Here is a 24,327-nt window from a genome sequence, read left to right as displayed (position 1 = left end):
TTTCGAAAAAAAGAACAACCCTTCCTATCTGCGTTCTTAGTGGTGGAAGGAAGTACCTTCCTCTTATCCTTGGTTGCAATTAGGAATTTGTCCAAGGGCTCCCCAAATAATTGGCCACCTTTGAATGGGGCGGAAGCCAACTTCCATTTTGATTTCATGTCTGCCTGCCAGTGATGGAGCTACAGCAGACGGCGTGAAGTCACGTTGGAGGCTAATGCCCAGGAGGCAAATTTGGCCGCATTGAGTGAAGCGTCAGCTGTGTACTTGCTGCAATGATTTTATTAAGGTCATGCCTCCATCTGGAGCCTGCCGAGGGGAGATTAGATCTCAATTGCCTCAGTCACAGCAGCAAAGCTCTGGTGAAAAACGACGCTGAGGTGGAAGCCCTGATAGACTAGGCAACCGCCTGGTGGGTCTTGTGGCAGTCTTTCTCTGCCTTTTTGTCCTCGGCTTTGAGACCCTCAAGGAGCTCAGCCGGAAGGACAGAATTAGGAGATATGATTGGGGTATCCATCTGTGGAAGTTGCAATAAATCTTCTAAATTGCTTTCCACAGAGTAAAGATTTTTATCAACCCCTCTAGGGTTAGTCCAGGAACCCGGTTGCACCCACTGGCGCTGAACCACATTGACAAACAGGTCTGGCACTGAAACTAGTTCCTGTGCTTGAGTGTTCTCCTTAAAAAGTCCCTCCTTCGGATCCTGGGATCCAGAGGGGGCAGGGGTCCCTTGGGTAGTAGTGCCCAATTGAGTAGAAGCTTTAGCCTTATGTAATATTGACTTAAATATAGAAGGCTGGAATAAGCCAGTGAAGGCAGGCTTATCAGGAGGAGGATTCTCATCCTCTGAAAATTCCTGATCCTCTATATTGTCCCCCTCTAGGGCGGATTCCTCCATGGCAATGGAGGTGCCTGGAGAAGGAGGACCCTGTACCTGATCCCCTTGGGCAGGTTTCTGGGCAGTCTTGGCAGAGGAATCTCTGGAGGTATGGAGCTTCTTATGAATACCAGCCTCGATGCCTCTCTCAATGGCCTGTTCAATGACCTTTTACATCTTAGAGGATAAGTTGGAACCCTGATCCTCAAGAGACCTTGATGTCTCTGACCCTCCCCTGCCAGCCTGCCGTGAGGAAACCAGATCCTCCTCAACAATTGAGCAGGCAAATGGACATATTTCTTCCTGGATGGAAGAAGACTCTGGATATCCCAGGGAAGCTGCAGGCGAAGAAGCCTGAAATCCCTCATCCACTACTGGAGGAGAATTTTCCCCCCTTGGAGAGTCCTGGGGAAAAACCTCCTGAGCCTGGGGTAAGGGACTAGAATCCCTGGATGGCTGGCCAGAGGAAAGGGACAGTCTTCGGGCCCTTTAAAAAGGCCTTTTCTAGACCCCTTTTGCCTGCAGGCCTCAGCCTTGGATAAGGCCTTGCCACCTTTGGGGTTAGGAATCCCCTTCCCTTTGGTGCCCTTATTGCCCTCCTCCACTTTAGGGGGGTCTGACCTACTGCGTTTTGACAAGGGGTCTGGAAGCTCCTCTGGTGCCCTCTTGCCTCTCTCAGCCATGGTGTCTTCAGCTGGTGTCTTCAACGATGTAAGCAGTAGTCCTGGCACCGGCGTGAGTTGACAGGTGCTGTGCGCCTCGCAGATGTGTCCTCCGGACAGGGTATGACCCGAGGGCCAAAACTCTCCTAAGCTGCCCTTTTAAAGTCTTCTTGGGGAAGGAAGCCTTGCTTGAGCCCCGAACGAAGGCTAAGAACTCCCCCGCGGCGATCTGCTGGCTAGGAGGGAAAAACGTGGCAAGCAATAATGGCTGGAATTCAAAGCGTGCGAAAACGGCTTCAAAAATTGCCGCCGCGCTTCTTCGGGCGATAAGGGAGCTGTCAGACGCAATCCAGAACCTCCAACGAGGTCTCCAGGTGAAAAGAAGGAAAACTGATAGCTGGGGGGGAAAGGAAGCCTCCTGCCGCCCCTGCGCTCACCAGCAGCTGCTGCACAAGCGCCCCGACGAACCAAAGCTCTGCCAGCTATGAGGAGCCAAGAAGCCCCGAAGTCCTCCCAGCAATACACTCAAACGAAGCTTTAAAAGGGAACTTTTTTTCCTTACTACACCTAAGACAAAAATAAGAAAATCACTAACTAACTAAGGAGAGTCCCAGTCTATTCACCCAAAAACTGAGGAACTCCCCCAAAACGCATCCGAACTGGGCTGGACTGAGTTTTTGAACTAGTCCTCAATGAGGAGAGGAGGCGTGGCTAAGAAAATAAACTCAGTCCTTAGATTTAGATTAGATTTATTAGATTTATAGACCGCCCCCTCTCCCCAAAGGGACTTGGGGCGGTGTACAGACATCTCAATAAAAAACTGTATACAAAAATAAATACCCTTAAATTCCCATAAAATCGAATTAAACAATAGGCTGTACAAAGTGATAAAAATTAAAAACAACCTAAAAACCCACTCCTAAAAATTTAAAATACAGACTTGAGGGACTAAACTGCGATTAAAATGCGATTAGGCCAGACCAGCTAAATTGAACAGGTGGGTTTTGAGCTTCTTACGGAAGGAGCGGAGATCGGTGGTTATTTTGATATCGGGGGGGAGGTCATTCCAGAGGGTCGGGCCCATCACAGAGAAGGCCCTGCTCCTGGGCGTCGCCCGCTGGCACTGCCTAGTGGACGGCACCCGGAGGAGTCCCTCCCTGTGAGAGCGGATCGGCCGAAGGGATGTATTCACCTTGGGTGAATAGACTGAATTTAATCCATGCTTGGACTCTCCAGCAGTGCACAGGAGAATAACAGTGTTTGGAAGGAAAGGAGCATGAATTACATAGAGCTTTTTTAGGCTTTCTAAGGAAACTCTGCTCTTCCTAAATTAAAAAGAACAGAAATGACTATCTTAAACTGTTTATATACTATTGTTTCCCAAAAGAGCCATTGGGAAGAGGAGCTACATAAAGTGATTTCTATAATGAGTATGGGCAAATTCATGAGGATGCCCCAAGGGCTGGAGAGCAAACCAAGAAACAAATCATGAATTTGCCACCTGGAAAATATGCTTTGTGATTGCTCATAGGAAGTTGTTCCTACCTATCTGTGCATCCATAAAGCATCTTTTCACACTGGAAAATCTACTGTTAGATTTCTTTGGATTATTGGCTACTGTAGACTTCCCATCTATCCAGTTTCATTTTGCATTATTTTCCTTGAAAATGTGAATACATTTTGGCAATGCGTAACTTTCCATACCACAAGCATTTTCTGGGACTATTCCTAAAATCTCCATTTAAATTTTATATAATAATCTTATTGAAAAAGATTATAATATTGGAGGATAATGGGGTCTATTATCAGGGGTGTCAAACTCAATTTCATTGAGAGCTGCATCAGGATTGGGTTTGACATCAGGGGGCTGGAGTGGGCGTGGCCAGCTCGATGTCATTCATGTCGGTGGCCAAGCGCTAAGGCAGGACTTCCCTCAGACCCTCCCTCACTCTCATTATAATCTCCTTCCTTCCTTCCCTTTTCTTTCCCTCTTCGTTCTCCTTTCTTCTTCCTTCCCTCTTTTTTCCCCTTCTTTGCTCTTTTCCCATCTTTCTTTTTCTTGTTCTTTCCTCTTTCTCTTTCCCGACCCTTCTTGCTTGTTCAAATGCAAAAGGGGAAACATTACTCCTTTTGTTTTGTTTTTAGTTTGCTTTGCTAGCCCTCTCCCAGCAAAAACGGAGCGGGGTGGGGTCCGTGCAGGATGCCGTTATGGCTGAAAATGTAGCTAAGGGGGCTGCACGCCCCCCCCCCAGCTCCATTTTCACTGACAGAGGGCTGCAGGAGCCATTGTGGTCAAAACCGGCCTGGGAGGGCTGCGTACAGCCCTCCATAGTTTTGTTTTCGCTGGCGGGCTGTTCCTTTGCTGTTTCCAGGGCAGCCCCGTGGGCCAGTTCTAAGCACCCTGGCTGAATCCAGCCAGCAGGCCTTGTCCTGGATCAATGAATTCCTTGATCCTATCCTGTTTATTCCACCTTTCCCTCAATCTTTTATTCTAGTCTGGGCATGTTTAGTTTTTCAAAAGCTTTGTAGGAAATCCTTTTTCTTCCTAGTTCTTGAAACTTTTTAAAGTCCAACAAGTTGCATTACTTTTGTTCCTATCCTGAATATGGCAATCTCATATTTTTCATGAGTTAAGGAATGTTAGTTTTCTATAAATAGGAAATATCATCAATTAGGCAAGATATAGCTTTTGTACAGATGCAGAATTACATGCAGAGTTTTGGGCTATGCTAATTATGTCAAGGGACACGACAGTTCAGTGGCTAAGACACTGAGCTTGTCGATCAGAAGGTCAGCAGTTCTGCGTTTGAATCCTTACTGCCGCATAATGGAGTGAGCTTGCCCCAGCTTCTGCCAACTTAGCAGTTCGAAAGCAGGTAAAAAATGCAAGTAGAAAAATAGGGACCACTTTGGTGGGAAGGTAACAGGGCTCTGTGCGCCTTTGGCATTTAGCCAAGCCAGCCACAAAGACGTCTTTGGACAGCACTATCACTTTGGCTTAGAAACTGAGATGACCACTGGCCCTAGAGCCGGAAACAACTAGCACACATGTGGGGGGAACCTTTACCTTTTAACTATGTCAAGAATAATTAACTATCGGAACACAGAGGATACTGGATACTCCAAAAAAAAGCAATATATATATACATATATATATAAATATTTTAATAAAATATATTCAATATTTTAGCAATGATCTGTTAAAAAAATCTTACAAGCAAAATCTTACAGGCACTTTTTATTTGTGGCATGTATGTCATTAAAGTACTACCACCTTTTACTTCACTTCCCTGAGAATAGATTAATAAGTATTCACCAGCATTTATGTTGTTTCTTCTCCCACTCTGACCGAATGTAATAGTTTCCCTTGGTTCTGTAAGCATTCTTTTAATTTATCTTCAGTTAAAGTCAGGCGCTGTTCCAAGATTGAAACTGTCTGTTAGGAGGAGAAAATAATGAATGCTATTAGAGGCTTGCTAAATGTATATTATGTTATTCATTTTTAATCCATTCAATAAGTTAGAATTGCAGCAATTGATCAAATAATCTTAAGTTTACTAAATAGATTCGGAAGTCTAAAATATTACTTCCCTAAAAACTCTTTATTATCAAATCATAAATTTGGATACCCGCAATACAGAAATGTAATGCCTCATATTCTTATAATTAAAAAAAATACCAGAGAGGAACAATAAAATTTGGCATGTCATCTGTATACTGGTATGGCAGGATCTCTATATAGCAGTAGGATATGTGGCATATATAGTCAAATGTAAATTATAATTACCGAAAGGCAAGTGAACTATCTTCTTCTATCTTAGACAGTCCTGAAAGTGAAATTTTTGAAAAGCTAATTCTCTCCACCTTAAATTGAGAACCAAATAATAACAATTGGTGCTATATAGCATTAGATACACCAACCGGGGATTTTCAAGATTCTCCTACTACTTGCAAGAACAGCATGTAATATGATTTCTGGGCTCCAGTTTGAAGAATGGGCAATTCACCCTCTCTATATGCACTTGGAAGAGTTATCCATTAAGGCATGGAGCTCTATGAATCGAACATAGGAATATAATTCTTTGAAATATTTATATGAAGCTTTATATCTTTTTTTAAATAAACAACATATCTTTTCAACATGTCATTGAAATCCATATCTAAATAATTGGCTAGGATGCAAATTCCTTAAAAATGGTTTTGTAGGAAAGACATTATTGAAAAGTTTAATCCATTAATGTCTTACATTCCACCAATAAGTCTGTTAAAGAACCTGGGTCACATCGTGACAGAGATTAAAAAGTACTTTCTTCTAGGAAGACTACTTATATGTTTATACACTTTATTTTGTTACATTTGTCATTTATAGTAAGTTTCTTCCAACAATCAGAATCAAAAATAGAGAGATAACTATATAAGCTTTTCTATCTGAGACACCGAGCCATGGACAGAATATATTTAGAGTTATGCTTCTCTTTCTCTCATATGAATTAGTGTCCCAATCCCCAAAGGGGAAGTGATAACAATATATACGTGAATTCTCTCATACAGTACTGTGGCGAAAACATATCTTGAATATAAACAGTAACTTTTCTTATGATTAATTATTCTTGGAATCCTGACACTTTTACAACTATTGTGTAAATCTTCAGTTGATGTAATGATAGTGTCTGGGACTCTTAGTGGGGATTTTTGCTCTCTCCATCCATTGTCAGTGTAGCTGCTTTTGCAGATAAATGACTAAACTTTAACACACGCTCAAAATAGGCTCTTTGGAGAAAAAGTAATATGCAGACAAAAATCACATCAAAATATAAAAAAAGATAACACAATCACATTCAAAAAGATTCCTTCACATAATAAGACGCTTGACTGTGTCTATCACCCACTTAACCAAACTCCATTTGCTATACTCAACGTTTAAATGGATGGTTGGATACGTTGCAAGCCCAGACAGACTACTGCCTTAATGTTTAGCAGGTTGCCTTAAATTGCATCGAGGAATAAGGGCACTCCAGTCAGAATTGCTGCTCAGGAATACAATTAACTGAGATACCTAACATTCTTGATCCCATTCTGGTCTCATCCATTACCAGCAAGTCAGTTAAGTTAGAAATAAGAAATACTCTCTGTAGTGCTTTCTCATTTATGAATGAAACAAAGGCAACCTTGAGTCTCAACCTCCGGGAAAGAGAGGCACTTCTGGTGGGAATCACATCTTGGCCTAGCTTCCAAACAATGTCGATTATTTCTCAATATCACTGGTTACTCAACATAACTGACAGAAACAAGGGAAACACAATTGTTGGTTTACTGGCTGTCCCAAAATTCCATGGGCCCATGACATGCAATAGTGACTGTAGGATAGTGACTGTAGGATGGAAACGTTGCCTTTCCTAGTTCATCCTTCTCTGCCTTTTTCTGGTAAGAAAGTGCTCCCTCTTGCAGAACAAACATTATCAATGTGACAGCCTGTTCTCCTTTTGTCATGCATTCTACCATAGTTCAAACTTAGTTATCTTTCTGATCCTGTAGATAAACTGGTTTTATTCTAGGTTATTAGAAGAATTAGGACATTTTCTTTCTCTACCCCTTGTAGCAGCAATCCTTTTCCAGTGGTCAGTATATCACCAGTAACACATATGCCACTAGATGAGAAACACTCGCTTAAATTGTACGTGGATGTTATTTACATTCTATTACAATTTGGAAAAAGATTGTATATACCTTCATGTGACAATGAGGATCACATAAGACAACTTTAAAAATTGTCTAAGTCACCTTTCATACGAAGCTGCTCAATTTGGAAGCATTTAATTTATTATTTACTGTAAAGAGAGGGCTAAGAAATTGAAGGTTCCCTCAGATCTGAAGCTGATGATTTTATCTACAGATGTAATATACACCATTCTTGAAAATTTTGAAAAATAGGGTAGAACTTGTAAAACAAAGTAAAAATGTTGAATGACACATTTCCAGTCTGGATAAAAACCATGTTTGAGGCCCCTTCCCACATGGGCCAACTTTATTTGTTAAATGTAAAATATAAAAGGAAATTTAAACTATTTAATAAGAGTTCAATTTCAAAACAGAACTCTAATATAGAGGTGCAGGAATACTCACAAGTGTCAGAACATCTAATTGTTCCACAATGTGTTCCAAGGCATTAGTCAGTAAGGGTGAAATGCCCACAGATTCATCCATGGTTCTTGGTTCAGCCACAGTGCGCATCATTTCCCCTTTCAAATTTCTTTTTAACGTTGCTGGAGAAGGTAACATGGAAGGATGCTGGGCGTTTTCATTGTTCATCCCATTTTGTTGCATAGATGGATTTGTTCTCAACTAGATTTATAGAAGAAAACAGAAAGCATATTTGTGATATCTTCAGCTTCATACGAAAATGGGTATCCATTTTCTCCTATTAACAAACACATCTAATAACAGGTGTTATTTCAACTACTACTTTTCTACTTCTGATTTTGGATAAACATTAGATTGATCTCAATCTTCTATTTTGTTTGTCTCGTTTTTTCAACTGACATTATTTTTGTTTTCTAACTGATACGTGACCTGGCATCGGATGATCCATAGAACTAGTTTGGCAATGTGTTTCCCCATAGCAGGGATCGAAATCTGTGGCTGTTGGCAGTTTGTTCATCTATAACACTGGAAGCATTGTCAATGGTGAGGAATGCTTCAAAAGAACATTTACTCAAAGAGTCTTGCTCTCATAGAATTCCTTACTCCTTCCCCAAGCAATTTTCGAATCTGAAAAGTCTATTCAGAAAATTACAACACAGCCTTGAGTGGTATGTATGGAGCATATGCTGTTTTAAAAAAATAATAGTCATGTTTAAAAACTTCACTGGGCATGTCCAAACTTTCTGTACCTCAACAATAGTTTAACAGTATTCATGGGTGATGGAACCTGTAGGTGCCATTTTACCACTATCGCCTTTTGATGTATGCAGAGGAAGATTAAAGACATAAAATTTAGCTTCTGTAAGTTAAATGATAAAATCTCTTTTTTTAAAAAAACAAACCCTAGCAGGAAATTATTGCTATCATCTAACTCACTATTTAAAGAGAACAAAGTACATTGTTGTCTATTAACAAAGGCCACCTTTGTTAAATACACTGAGCTGTGTTTACATAAATACATGCAAAGCTATGCATAAAATAATTGGCATTCCATGAGAGCAACTGTTTACACTTACAGAATAGGAATGGTGAGGTATCTTTGAAGCCCAAATTTATAGAGAAAGGAATGACGTAATCTAGAAAATCTTGCAGGTAAAACAAGATGACCCAACTGATAATCAAGTGCTTAATTATATTAAATACTGCTATAGTTCAAAGAGAAAACAGCCTCAACTTTAAAATTTACCAGCCTGTATAACAACACATTTATGAATTTATTTGAAAATGTTACATTTCCCCCAAAAAATTTGTACTGCATTATACAAATGAAATGACAATCTTTGGCCATATTTTTCATAGTAATACATCGAAGACAGTTTTATCATTTCATGAAGAGATATATTTTATCTTGATATTTACGTACATGGTAATGACAGTCTTAAGTGCATAAGGGCTCTGACCATCCTATTTTAAACTACATGTTTTTCAATGACATGATCATTGCAAACCCTATCTATAAAGTTTTGTTTATCATGAGATAATTCTATTATTGTACAAGAAGTGAAACTCTAGAACCTGTTCAATTAATTATGCTTTCTGTCAGGACATTTTTCCTAGGTTCCAGATTGGATCCCTCTTTAACGAGCTTCCATGTATTGCTTCTTGCCTTCAGGTGTTTTGGAGTACAAGTCCTCTCAATGACTATGACTCTCCACTGAACTGCATCTTGTTAGATAGGGTCCAATGTTCAAGTCTGTCAAGATCCTTCTGAAACATGTCTACCTTCCAAAGTGTTGGCAATTCTCCCAGGTTTGGTATCATCTACAAATTTGATGAGTTCCCCTTTTATTCCCTTATCTGGAAGGTTTATTAAGATATTGAGGAACACTGGGCCTAAGAGAGAACCTTGAGGTACACAACTACATGCTTCCATCTAGTTGAGGACTACTTTCTGAATGCAGCTGGTCAGCCAGCTGTGAATCCATCTGTCTATCCCACATTGTCCTGTATTACCCATGCTGACTTCTAGTGATCACTTTATTTCTAAGTGCTCACAAATGTGCTTTTCGGTTATCTTTTCAAGGATTTCTCCAGGTGTTGAAGGTCAAGTTGATTGGCCTGTAGTTTCCTGGATGTACTTCCCCCGCCCCCTTCTTGTAGATTGGAATCATATCACCATTTTTCCAGTCCTCTGGCAGTCCCCCTATGTTCCAGGAGCTCTGAAAGAGTTTGTTCAATGGTTCAGAGATCACATCTGCCAGCTGTTTCAGTACCCTAGGATGTAAACCATCTGGTCCTGGCAATTTGAATTCATCTAAAGTGTAAAGTTTTTAAACCAATTTCTTACCTACTTTGATCTGCATACCTGTTCTGTCTCCCACTGTGCTGCTTTTAATGGGCTGGATTAATATTTTCCTTTTGCGTAAAGACAGTTGCAAAGAAGGAAATAATAAACCTAAAAGAAAGAACCTAAGTTCTCAATTACAGCTTTTGCACATCTTCTTTGTAAATTAGCTTTATTTATTTCTTGCTTGCTAAGGGTGACAGTCAATTTAAATTTAGTAAAATGATGGCATCAAATAACAGCTACTTCTTTAACACACCCAAGAACTGCTTTATTTGAAGTAAAATTTATTTTTACCTTTGCAAATATTACAGGCTCTGCTTTTTTATATTAAGCAGATGTTTTCCATGATCATTTCATAACTAACAATTCTTTTTATATGACCATGTCAGTTGAATAAGATGTTATTTTCACCTTTCAGTAAAACAGTCTGGTTAAAGAAAAAAATAACACATTCAGAGTCTAAAATTGTCAAAGGTTCTAGAGTTTCAAGGTGAGAAATTCCTTATCTGGCAGTCAATTCTAAATATAAATGCTGCAGGAAGGCAGAAGAGCAGGCAGAGAAAGAAGGAAGGGAGACTTATAGGCACTTTCATAAAGTAGAAATATTCTTGTGGAAAGCATAGCTGCTAAAAATAGCAATACTAGCTGTAAAGAGAGAGTAAAGAAATAAGTATTTGAATCCAATCTGTGAATGCAAATGATTAAGTTTAAGAAATTCTTACTAAAATAGTCCCACCTTTACAAGCAAAATGAAAACTGTGTGTTTAACATTTATTTTTCAGACTATATTGTATATACACGAAACATTGCAGGTCTTACAGTAAAGCAAATTTACAAAGATGCAGAGTTCTGTAATATCCATACCAGACTGGTTCTCTAGCAAAAATATTGTATTTTTATTTATTTCTCGAATCTACACAGCCACCCATCTCACAAAACAAGTGACTCTAGGCAGTGCACAACTAAGCTAAAAAACAATAATGAGTAAATATTATTATTAAAAAGTATTAAAACTATAAAAGCACAGTTAAAAAGGAAACAATAGGCAAAGGGCACCTAGTATTAATGGAGCCACTTCAGCAGTTCCCTGGAATTGTCAGGTCTGATGGCACAATACCATTACCCAAAATAATTTATTATTAAGTTAATTATTTTTTATCCCACCTTTATTTTATAAATAATTCAAGGTGGCGAACATATCTAGTATTCCTTCCTTCTATTTTCCCCACAGCAGCAACCCTGTGAGGTGAGTTAGCCTTCAAAATCTCAAATCAAGTTTCAAAATCTCACCAATACCATTGTAACTTTTTTTTTTCTTGCCGTAGAAGTTTCCTGGCTATTCAAGAATGGACTTGACTGTTATAATAAGTGATAAACTATACTCAAACTGAGATAAAGGAGATACTGGCCATAACAAACCAAAAGACATCACATAACATTGGGCATAAATCTGACCAATTTTTTAAAATTATTATTAAATATTTTTGGAATATGTTGAATTACTGCTGGGGAGAGGAAGGGAAATGGATTAAAGTGCAGTGTTCTTATCAAAATGAAAGGAAACCTAGTTGAAGTGTACACTCACTTCCCCCAAAATACTCAGGAAAAAAAAAATCAAGGGTGAGTAATCCAAACCCACTTGCCATTGTCTCCCCTCAGCACTGCTGAAATTTTGAACCAAAATGCTCAGTCTTTCATGATACTATTTTTGTTTGTTTGGTTAAAAAAAAAAAGGAGGGGATATTTTTATCCTAAATCCCTCCAACTGGTGGGAGAAGTAGGTAGTGGCTTCTAATCCTGAAAAAGCTGCCTATCCCTGACAACAGGAGTGGGAATATTTAGAATAGCTTTTTGTACTCTGACCAATGAAAGAGAATCTGAAATAATGGCCATGCTTATACTCTACCTAGTATTGAAGCATTTCAGCATTATCAGATTATTTTTAAGACCATCCTAATCTAGACAATGCACAAAAAGGAGAGCTGTCAATACTCAACATGCATGCAAATAAACCGGCAATCTTATGATATTTACTAAAAATAAGTATTACTGATTTCAATGGGATTTACTTCTAAATGTGGTGTATAACTTACATTCCAGTCTTTCTAGCTTGTTCACTATCAAGTGGAAAAAATTGTTTCATATTTAAAACAAATCTTTAAATGATAAAACGTTTCCCCCAAATAAGGAATACATGGGCTATTTTTTTTAGTTTTTCAAAGAAAACTTTTGACAAAAGCAATGGAGCAACTGTCTGCTCAACATAATTGCCTATTTAGCTTGAGTTACATGAAGTTACTTTATTAGTTTTCCATTTAACATCTACAACCACTATCTTGAAAGTAGAAATGAAGCATATGGTATGTATGCAACAACATTGAACTAAAATATTCTGGAAAAAAAAAGTCCATGTATAGTGTCCAATAACAACAATGTGTGATTTCTTTGATGTAAGGCCCACAAACTAACAAAAATCTCAGAATAAATAAGTATAGTTTATTAATATAGCTGGCAGGACAAGCTATGCATATGAACAGGGAGCAAACTTCATATGCACGTTGATATTACCTCATTGGGTAATGAAACGCCTGCAAGCAAACAATCAAGATCAAAAAACACCAAGAACTTTGTGCTTCAATTCCAAACTACATATATTCTCTTCTTTTGATAAAATTTCTTTGAAAAAAAAAGTTCTCCTAAAGCTGCAAGATTACTTCCATTTTTCTCATATTGGACTATTAACATTGGGGGAAAAATCTGGGACTATTATACATAACTTTGGAAAACACCTATTCAGCAATAACTCTGAAAGAGTTTTAATAAACTAAGGACAAAAGTTGCAATTCAAATTATAATTTATCAATATGGCTTCCCTTACTAACCTCAACAGTAAGTGTGTTAAAATAGTGCAGTCAAGCGAAGTTCTCTGATATATGGACTTTAGAAAATAGTACAAACAAGTATTACAGTAACACACACACACACACACACACAACTTGTAAATGACTGTGATTTCAATTTCTTCCATGAGTTTAAAGAATTCCTACCAAATCTGCTTGATAGAATAAAAATCAATCAAAACCAACCAACCAGTCAAATAGATCTCTGCCACATTCAAGTTTAAAACTGGGCAGTTACAGATTTACAGAACTATAGATAGCCTGCTTCATTATACTTATGAACTGGGAAAGGTATTTAGATCAGTACTAAATCATCTTGTAGGTCAGCAGGAAACTCATTACGATCAGCCTGTCCAAGTAACAGAAGCACTTTCTAAGAGTGCTAAAATAATTATTTCCTGTGTGAAAGGCTTGCAGGTGCATCTGCATCCTTGGGGTTTAGCTTTCAGAGAGTTGCTTTTTTTTTCTACAGGAAGGCGGAATTGTTTTGTCAGTGGAAGTGTGGACTGAAGAATTTTACACATGCCTCAGAATCAGTTGTGATAATGATACCTCGTCCTTAGATTACAAGATACATTAGGGGGTGGGGGGAAGAGAGGACATAAAAATGGAAAAGAAGAAAATGATGGATACAGGTCATAGTTCATAAGAATAGCAGTGGGAAGGAGATAGGGAGAGAAAGGGGAAAGGAGGGAGGAAGAGAAAGAGAGGAAAGGAGAAAAAGGGAGAGAGAAGGGGAGGAGAGGGAGGAAGAGAGAGACAACTGAACTTTACTTATGAAAAGGTGTTAATTATGTCAATGGAAGAGATAGGAAACTGCATTAGTGATATATAGTATATGTCAATGCTTTGATTTGTACTAAAATGTTTCGCTTACAGAAGTTATAATCACAAATATGCAAGTTAAAAGTGTGGAAAATGTAATGTACATGTGGATGACTCTGCATGAGTTGTATTGGGAAAAATAAAAAATATATAATAATTAAAAAAAGAAAATGATTCCCCAAAGAGGTAAAAGGCTACATTTTGCTAGAGTTATTCTTTGCTTCCAATCTGTTGAGGAAGGGGATTGGACTCCATTGTTTATTTCCCTTTCCATCCCCTTGGTTCTTTAGTGAAAATTATAACCCAGGAACATATAGATCTGTTAAAATGTTCCCATTATCACTTTCCATACTGTGAATCCCTAGGTATCATGCAATAATCTCATCAAATAATTCAAGCAAATGTTGGTCCTTTCTTAATTATACCAATGCAAACAATGTGCCGACAATGACTTTGTAAAACGAAACTTTATTTAATTGATCATCTCATCATGCTTCAGGATCCTAAAGGTGTTTTTTCAAGAGGCAACTGGACTTTCTGTTTTTTCTTTGAAGACACTTCTTGGATGAGAAGCAAAACATCTTCAAAGAAAAACCAGAAAGTCCAGTTGCCTCTTGAAAAGACACCTTTGGGATTCTGAAGCATGATGAGATGATCAATTAAATAAAGTTTCGTTTTACAAAGTCATTGTCAACACATTGTTTGCATTGGTGTAATTAAGAAAGGACCAATGACTGGATGACTGAGAATCTCCCTGTAAACATCAAGCTCCAGAATCCTTGCTTTGCTGCAGAGTAAAGAGCAACATCCTGGTTTATTTGCACAGAGAAGGCAGGCAAGAAGTTGGTAGGGTTTATTTATTCACTTAGCAAAACCTTAAGCCAGATGTGAACACACACATATTGTAAATATTCTGATTTTCAGAGCAGAAATGGCAGAAGCAGAAAAATCAAAGAAGAAATGTAGACAATATAGTGTGGAATATCAGAAGTATGGATTTATATCAGCACCATCAAACCAGCAGCTGCCACGGTGCCTACTATGTGAAAAAGTATTTTCTAATGAGGCAATGAAGCCTTCCAGACTGAATGAACATTTGAAGAAGGCACATACTGACAAGGCAGACAAGAACCTAACTTTTTCAATCACTTCGTGACAACTTGCAAAACGCCCAACACTGTCACACATGTTTTACAATGCTTCCCAACAAAACACTGATGGTTTGCATGCATCATACAACGTTTCATTGCTGATTGCTAAGTTTGGAAAGCCACATACTATAGGTGAAGAACTCATCCTAAAAGCCATTAGTGAAATTCTGAGTACTGTTTTGCATAAGTCATCACATGATATAATTAAGACAATTCCTCTCAGCAACAATTCAGTGCAAAGGTGCATAGATGAAATGGCTGAGAATGTGGAAGATGTATTGTGCAACATACTATGGACACAGACTTTGCATTACAGCTGGATGAATCAACTTTGCCAGGCAATGAATCTTTGCTTCTTGCTTATTGCGCTTTATTAAAAATGAAAATTTGACTCAAGAGTTGTTATTTGCGAGGCAACTAAAAACAGATACTAAAGGGAAGTCAGTATTTCATGTTATTGAGCAGTTTTTCAAAGACAAGGATATTCCACGTACCAACATACTAGCTTGTGCAACTGATGGAGCACCATCAATGACTGGTCGCTACCGTGGGTGCGTTGCTTACTTGAAAAAAGCCGTGCCAAATGTCTTTACCATTCAATGTGTCATTCATCACCAACATCTGGTTGCAAAAAACCTCAGTGACTGCTTGCACAAGTCATTACTGCAGTTAACAAAATTAAAGTACATGCTCTCAATGATCGACTATTCAGAGAGCTGTGTTGAGAATGATGAAGATTTTGATCGTTTGCTGCTTCATACAGAAGTTCGTTGGCTATCAAAAGGCAGCTGCTTTTGCAATCTTTTTGACACTTGTGGAGTTTTTTGAAGACAAGAATGCTTTGCTCAGTGTTGAACTCAAAGAGGTCAGGCATGACATTGCTTATTTATCAGAACTATTTGCAAAGTTCAATGAAGTGAATTTGCAGTTGCAAGGAAATGAGGTCAATCTTATTAAGGCCAAATCTGTCATCTCTACGTTTATTTCAAAGTTAACTCTATTCAAGTGTAATATAGGCTGTCGCGAGCTATACCAATTTCCGAGCTTGTCTGAGTTAGAAGAGAAAGGTGAGATATAAGATGATGATCTTCAAGTTTTTTGTGACCATTTGGACATGCTGCATCAAGATATGTCTGAGCGATATCAGGATCTTCTTTTGATAGAAATTCCAGATTGAGTGATAAATCCATTTTCAGATACTGAGGAAGATGGGGTAGTGGAGGAACAACTCATAGAGCTGCAAAATGACATTGAGCTGAAGCCAAAGTTTAAGAGTTTTGGTTACAGAAAGAAATTTCTGATCACTATCCTGAACTATGGACAGTGGTTAAGAAGCTCCTTGTTGCATTTCCAACATCATATTTGGTAGAACATGGCTTCAGTGTGGTCATCCAACTTCTCTCCAAGCAAAGAAATCGACTCCGGATTACTGAACATGGTTATTTAAGAGTCTGGCTAAGTGACTTAAAACCAGACATTGGGAAACTGGCATCACTTCATCAAGCCCATCCATCACATTAAGAATTTACTGAACAGTGGCGGTTAACGGGCAAGCAATCAGCGGCGGCGATCCCTGCCACCTAGAACAGCTGATTGATGGTATCCCCCGCCACAATATTTGCTCTATAAGTTGCACAGACATTTCCACCCACTTTTTTGGGGGGGGGGGGGGGGAGAAGTGCATCTTATAGTACAAAAATACGGTATACCAATACATTTAAAAATATAAATATCAGACGGTATGGAGGAAATATTTAGTAAATATTTATGTCCAAATATATAACTAGCAGTTAATAAATCATTTGTCTGACAAATAATTTTGAAACAAAATTTTCAGTGAAAAATGTAGTGAAAGAAAAATTCCACAAATGCTATTTCTAGAAGCATTTATGGAGGGAAAAGTAGATATTCTTAACATTTGTTCTAAGATGCACAACAATAGAAGTCAAGGTAAATTAACATAAAGAATTTATGAAAATAGGACAGCTGTACATTATTTATTCAAAAGACTCCTAAACTACGAGCAAAATTTAAAATAGAACATTGTGCAATACTAGAAATATTTAAACTGTAATGTCCAAAAACAATGTACTGATTTTTCTAGAGAAGTGTCTATACAATAAAGTTCACTGTGCAGGACCCACAATTGTATGAAGAACCTCTAACCAATTTTTTCTTACAACTAACTCCAGTACCGAACAACCATTCTTCCAAAGTTAGGCAGACTGTATTTATTTGAATTTGTGTGATTAACTCTTATTAAGCCTCTAGATTCCATTCCACTTCCAGGTTAAGCAAAACAGTCACTAAATAAAAATCGTAGCACTGTAGGTATGGCTGCGAGTGTATTTATTATTTATTTCAATTTTCCATACTCAAATTTCTTTTATCCTTTATGGACATTTTAAACAATATTTTGTACATTCTACTTCAAATATCTCTTTAATTCTAACATATTTTTGCCTAAAACACTAATAATTTATTACATTAATTATTATATTATAGAGTCCTTTCAACTCTTATTCTGTTATTGCCTTTAAATCTTTGCATGTTGTTATGGCAATTTAAAGCTTTACAATATTTTTAAGCTTTGGCTTAATACTGTGTGCATAGTTTTATATGCACTAAATAGTGCCTAAATAGAAACAGAAAATGTTAAATAGAAACTCAATGTATGAAAAGTTGGTTTATTATATAAGTAGAAAATAAGCAAAATATTGCATTACAAAAAAAACAACAACAGACTATCAAATTTTACACTTACATTACCTGTAAACATTAAATTAATTGGATATAAATCTTTTCAAAGATCCTTCTTTTTACCTCTGGCATAGCTGGTTGTTGGCTGTGGATTGTCTCGATGTTCCATTCTTTTGAATAGGGAGAGTGATGGGGAGGGAAATGGAGTTGAGGAAGGAGTAACTTTCTTTAAAAAAAACTCTCACTAAATTTGATTTGCCTGGTTTTTTTTCCTTTTGTCTTCATATATTTCACAATTGACACTTTAAGATTTCATGTATTTTCTGGTGTACCTTTTCCAAAACATTCTACATTTGGATCCATACCAATTCTTCTTTCAATGAAATCTTTGTTTGAAAGCTCTCATTCAGTCTAGGCTATCATCCTGAAATTGAGATCATTTTTTTTCACATCTTTCAGTATCAACCTCTAAAATCAAGAGATTTTATCAGTATAATTTTTTTATTTCATCCATATTTTTGTTTTGGCCAAATCCTTCAATTTTATTTACAAGACCAACATTTCTTCCCAAAAATCTTGCATTATATCATGCTAAAATCCTTCCATGCTGGTTCTATGACTTGGCATATGAAACAATTCATAAATCAATCTTCGAAGAGGACTTGTGTCATTCAAGCTTTCCAGTGTGTGGTTTCTTATGTTTTCAGACACATGGGGATTACCAGATTTGTAAATCAAAAAACTTGAACTGGTAGCTTTTCTCTCCAATAGAAAAGTTACTCCAGCCTCAAATGCTTTACATCCAGGCATTGGTCTGGCCTCTTTGCGTATGAAGGTCCACTCTGGCGATTTCCCCCCCAGTATAACTGGTTTTGTCTAAATTGAATGTTTGTTCAGGCAAATAGCTCCCTTCCACTATGGATGAACTTGATGTTCCTCCACAAAATGTTTGGCAGTTTCTTTGTCCAAGTTTGCATCTTAACCTCTTGTGTTGTAATGGTGAGTGGGAAAAGACCTTGGGAAATGGGGCAAATAAGGCTTAAAGGAGATAGAGGGGAGCTGTACTTTCAGACTTGCAAGATTCTGTTAATGCAGTTTTACCATAAAGTAGAAGAAGCTTATTTGGTCATGTTTCCTGTCTGGTCTACCTGCTAAGGCTGACATGTATATTTGTTGTGGTAATTAAATCTTTGCAGACACTAAATAAACCAGCCATGATCGACTGTGAATGTTTCCATGCACTCGTCATTTGCTTGTTCCTTTGGTGTTCTGAAAATACTGCTTGCCTTAGCCTGAATGATAAGATGCCCAACTGGCATCCTCTTTTGCATCTGATTTTCAAATCAAAGTATATAGAGTTTTTTCATTTCCTGAATGAGGCCATTTTGCTGTCTTACATGTGTTATAATTGCTTTCATTCCTGATAAATCTTTTCATCAGCTCTCTGATCCTATCCTTATCCTTCAAAATAGCAGAGATAGTGGAATGGGCCAGATCTTCTTCTCATGCTATAATAGTCACCCATAATCTTCAGCTTTAAATTGAAACTATAATACAATTTAAATTATAAAGTTGAACCTACAATCTTCATTTTCAATTTTGAGATCAATGGTTTGGCTTTGCTTTTTGACACTTTTTTTCAGCTGAACTATCGTTTTTTTCTCTTTGAAGACATCTTAATATGAGGTATTAATGGGCATAAATGATAAGATAAGCAAAAATAACCACAGGATATACATGATACTAACTGTAAGAGAGACAGAAATTTTGCAAAGGTCATAAATGCACACAATAGATACAAAATATTTTTTTTAACCATCGTATTTGTGAAGGTTGCTAATCAACTTAGTTGCTAACTGAAGAATAGCTGTAATTTATTCATTCAAATCCGAAAAAAAACCACATTGTTTTAGATCATGGAGCGCTTCACTTCCTGCTAAATTTTACCACAACCACTTAGGTGCTTTTAAACTAACACATACCAGTGATTAAAACTCGTATTTTCATTATCAGTAGCAGAAGAAATGTTACTCTGCGTGTAGGCACATTTCTATGTAACTGGAGTGGGAATGTCTTTTCAGCCTGTCTCCTGCTATAATTCTCAGATTCCTTATGTACTTCTGATAGACTATGAGATACCTTTACATCTGAGGTTTACTGAGAAATAAAACAGAATCACAATATTGGCATATAAAAACTTATGACTTCAAAAAAAGTGCTTTTTGGTTGTTATAAATAACTCCTAAAACTTAATTCAGGATTCTCTCATAATTTTATTTCAATTAAGAAAGGAAATTGTCATACACAGAGGCCGTACATACATATTAGCTTTCTAAATCTTAACTTGTACTGAATTGGTGTAACTTGAAACTTACCTGCCATGATGGAGGAAAAGTAGGCGATGAAGCAATATTTACAACAGGAGGATCTAATATTTGCATATTTGTTACATCAAAGTTGGGATTTATCTGTTGAAAAATAGATTTGCTATTATTCTGTTATTAAAAAATAAATATTGAATGTTTAAAATATACATGAGATATTTAAATATTTAAGATAAAATATTCAGGATATATTTAGGAAAGAAATCATACTCACTTTCTTTACTTTTTTCTTACAGTTTGTATTATATCAAGTTTATTTTGCTTTTTCCTCAAGAGTAAGGGTGACATTTGTTTAATGTCATATTCTCTGATGAGTCAATTGGCTATCTCATTATATTTGGATTTCAATTATCTTTATATCTTCTGGAAATTCTCAGTTAAAACATGCGAAGGCTTTAGTTTAACTATTCCTTTCTTAAATAAATTGGTAATTTTAAAAACTGCCTAACAGTGGTTAAAGGAGATATTTATAATGTCAATGTAATATAAAGCCTTGTCGCATTGCATTGACAAAACCCTAAAACAAGAGCTGTTCTCTAGGAGACCCTAGAAAATGGTTCAGGAATTCTATAAAAAGAAGTGGACACTGTGCTGCATGTAGAGCAGAAGTAAAATTTTATGAAGCATGTCCAAATTATTGAGGTAAAAACATTGCCCCTACTACCCTTATAAAAGAATAATGAATATTGCTAAAATTCACTAAAATACATCTAAAACACAAATGGCTTCAAAATACAATAAAATACAATAGTAGAGTTGGAAGGGACCTTGGAGGTCTTCTAGTCCAACCCCCTGCCTAGGCAGGAAACCCTATACCGTTTCAGACAAATAGCTATCCAACATCTTCTTAAAGACTTCCAGTGTTGGGGCATTCACAGCTTCTGGAGGCAAGCTGTTCCACTGATTAATTGTTCTAACTCTCAGGAAATTTCTCCTCAGTTCTAAGTTGCTTCTCTCCTTGATTCGTTTCCACCCATTGCTTCTTGTTCTACCCTCAGGTCCCTTGGAGAATAGTTTGACTCCCTCTTCTTTGTGGCAACTCCTGAGATATTGGAACACTGCTATCATGTCTCCCCTAGTCCTTCTTTCTCTTAGGCTAAACATACCCAGTTCCTGCAACCGTTCTTCATATGTTTTAGTCTCCAGTCCCCTAATCATCTTTGTTGCTCTTCTTTGCACTCTTTCTAGAGTCTCCACATCTTTTTTACATCGTCGACACCATGATAAAAAAATAGTCGACACCATGACATAAAAAATCTCTTACAGCTATTTGGACACATTCAACCATCGTTTCAATTGGGAAACTGACCATGTTTAACCAAGCTAAATTCAAAGAATACTATGGAAGCCTAGAATTCAGATGAATCAGCCATCACTGAACACATAGAAACAAACCATATTTCTGCTCCATTGAAAAGAGACAATAAAAAGGCTAGGAAAGAAACAAAAACCAAAAAAATCCTCTCCAGCAACCAATGCCCAGATAAACAGGGATTAAGATAAAGACTTCCTCTTTTCAGTTGTGTCCGACCTCCCCCCCATACCGACTTATTTTGACCATCTACAGCACCTTAACCCCTACTGGAATTTTGATAATAACTTATTCGAGGTTAGACTTGCTCCGCCTGCGGGAGGCCCCTCTCTCGCAGGTTTGGCCCTTGGCTCTTTCAAGGGCCTGCCTCGAGGACGGGTTCGTGGACCCCGAGAGGTGCAGGAACCGGAAGCTAAGGGGATTTTTAGTAAAATGTTTTTTATCTTTTTTAGGGGGTTCCAGGGTGGGGGGGAGGGCTAATCAGACCGGGAGGAGAGCCAGCGCCGGACAGACAGGTGAGTCCAGGAAGGACGGGGATGCGGTGGAGGGGGGGAAAATAAAGGTCACTCGAGCAGAGGGTTGTCCTATTACAACGGTCGTGGGGAGGAGGGGATGCGAGGACAGGATAAGATCCCAAGGTCGGTTGGGAGACCGTGGCTGCTGGTTACGCCCGGTCGTTTGTACCAACCCCTGCAGTCTAGGTGGACAGGTGCTACAGAGCCAGGGCCTGCGGCTGATGCTTTGCAACGCAAGGTCTGTTACCAACAAGGCCCCCCTCATTAATGAGTTGATCTCAGAGGGGGAGCTAGACCTTGCAGGGATAACGGAGACCTGGTTGGGCCACGAGGGTGGTTTACCCCTCGTGGAAATGTGCCCACCAGGTTTCCGGGCATTCCATCAGCCCCGGGCCCTGGGTAAGGGTGGTGGGGTGGCGGTGGTTATTCGGGAATGTTTAGAGCCGAGGGAGTTCACTGTCCCTCAGATACCCGGGTGTGAGTCCCTTGGTGAGAACTGGGGCCCAGGGAGGCAGTGGGGCTTGCTGATTGTATACTTGGCTCCTCGCTATGCATCAGCAGCCCTGCCCGAGCTCCTCGAGCTAATCTCAGCGACGGCAGTTGAGACTCCCAGACTTTTGGTCATGGGGGACTTCAACTTGCCATCAACGGGAGCGGCTTCCGAGGTGGTTCGGGAGTTCATGGCTTCCATGACGGCCATGGACCTGACCCAATTAGTGCAGGGCCCCACTCACGAAGGGGGCCACACACTGGACCTCATTTTTGTATCTGAACAGTGGACGAGTGATCTGGGAATAGGGGACTTAGTCATCACACCCCTGTCATGGTCAGACCACTCATCCCTCCGGCTGGACTTCCCTGGCGCTATCCCCCACCGCAAGGAGGCGGAACCAGACTCTACAAGCTGGTACCGCCCCAGGCACCTGATGGAATCGGATAGATTCCAGACGGAGCTTGGGCCAATACCTGTAGCCTTGTCCCGCTCCCGCTCCGAGGACCTAGTGACTGCCTGGAATAGGGCGACGACTGGGGCCTTGGACTGGGTTGCGCCTTTGCGACCTCTCCTGCGGCATCGACCCACCCGGGCTCCTTGGTTTACTGAGGAGCTAAGGGTGATGAAGCGCCACAGGAGACGTCTAGAGAGCAGGTGGAGGTCCTCACGCTCCGAATCTGACCGAACACAGGTAAGAGCCTATTTGCGGACTTACCTTGTGGCAATAAGAGCGGCCAAGCGTAGACATTGTGCTGCCCTTATTGCGTCCGCGGATAACCGCCCTGCCGCCCTGTTTCGGGTGACCCGCTCCCTTTTATCGCAGGGGACGCGGGAGACACCCTTACAGGGAAGAGCAGAGGAGTTTGGGGAATATCTTCAGGACAAAATCGATCAGATCCGGAGCGGATGGACCTCCGTCAGTGGACCAGACGAGCCGTCAACAGCGAGTCTGGAGAGACCATTCTGGGAGGAGTTTGACTCTGTTGCCCCCGAGGATCTGGACAGGTTGCGTGGATGGCTGCGACCCACCACATGTTTAATGGACCCGTGCCCCTCCTGGCTGGTACTGGCAGCCTGGGAGGTGACACGAGGCTGGCTTCTGGGCCTGGTGAACGCCTCATTGGGTGAGGGATACTTACCAACCGCCTTGAAAGAGGCGGTGGTGAGACCCTTGCTCAAGAGACCTTCGCTCGACCCAATGGAGCTAGCTAATTACCGTCCAGTCTCCAACCTCCCCTTTTTGGCGAAGGTTGTTGAGAATGTGGTGGCGCAGCAGTTTCCACGACACCTGGACGAATCCGACTATCTGGACCCACGCCAGTCCGGCTTCCGACCCGGGCACAGCACTGAGACAGCCTTGGTCGCGTTGGTTGATGATCTCTGGAGGGCCAGAGATAGGGGTTGTTCCTCTATCCTGGTCCTATTAGACCTCTCGGCGGCTTTTGATACCATCGACCATGGTATCCTATTGCGCCGGTTGGAGGGGATGGGAGTCGGAGGCACCGTTTTGCGGTGGTTTGGCTCCTACCTCTCCGACCGGAAGCAATGTGTGTTGACAGGGAGGCAGAGGTCGTCCCTGAGGCCACTCACTTGTGGGGTGCCACAGGGGTCGGTCCTCTCGCCTCTCCTGTTCAACGCATATGTGAAGCCGCTGGGTGAGATCATCCGTGGTTTTGGGGTTGAGTACCACCTGTACGCTGATGACACTCAGCTGTACATTTCAACCCCAAACCACCCCAACGAGGCTGTCGAAGTGATGTCCCGGTGTTTGGAAGCCGTCGGGGTCTGGATGGGGGACAACAGACTCAAGCTCAACCCCTCCAAGACCGAGTGGCTGTGGGTACCGGCACCTCGGTTCAGCCAGCTGACACCATCGCTGGCCATAGGGGGCGAACAACTGTCCCCTGTGGAGCGGGTGCGCAATTTGGGAGTCCTCCTTGATGCCCGGCTGTCAATGGAGGACCATGTGGCAGCCGTGGCAAGGGGGGCGTTCCACCAGGTTCGCCTGGTGCGCCAATTGCGC

At 39.8% G+C, this 24,327-nt stretch overlaps 1 protein-coding gene across 2 annotated transcripts in view; it reads right to left on the bottom strand.

The window, feature by feature from the left end:
* Positions 1–4,759: 4,759 nt before the first annotated feature.
* The window catches only part of POC1B (POC1 centriolar protein B), a 37,792-nt gene continuing 18,224 nt past the window's right edge, over positions 4,760–24,327 (bottom strand). For both annotated transcript variants that reach the window (XM_081956747.1, XM_081956746.1), the window contains exons 10-12: positions 19,976–20,068; positions 7,660–7,878; positions 4,760–4,972 (exon numbers count right to left, since the gene is read on the bottom strand). In XM_081956747.1, the coding sequence (XP_081812873.1) occupies positions 4,859–4,972; positions 7,660–7,878; positions 19,976–20,068 (426 nt within the window). In that variant the 3' untranslated portion in view covers positions 4,760–4,858. The remainder of the gene's footprint in view (positions 4,973–7,659; positions 7,879–19,975; positions 20,069–24,327) is intronic.

This window comes from Natrix helvetica (genome assembly GCF_964273705.1).
Source record: "Natrix helvetica genome assembly, chromosome: 6".
NCBI classification, from domain to species: domain Eukaryota; kingdom Metazoa; phylum Chordata; class Lepidosauria; order Squamata; family Natricidae; genus Natrix; species Natrix helvetica.
This window is presented reverse-complemented; position numbering and strand designations above follow the sequence as displayed.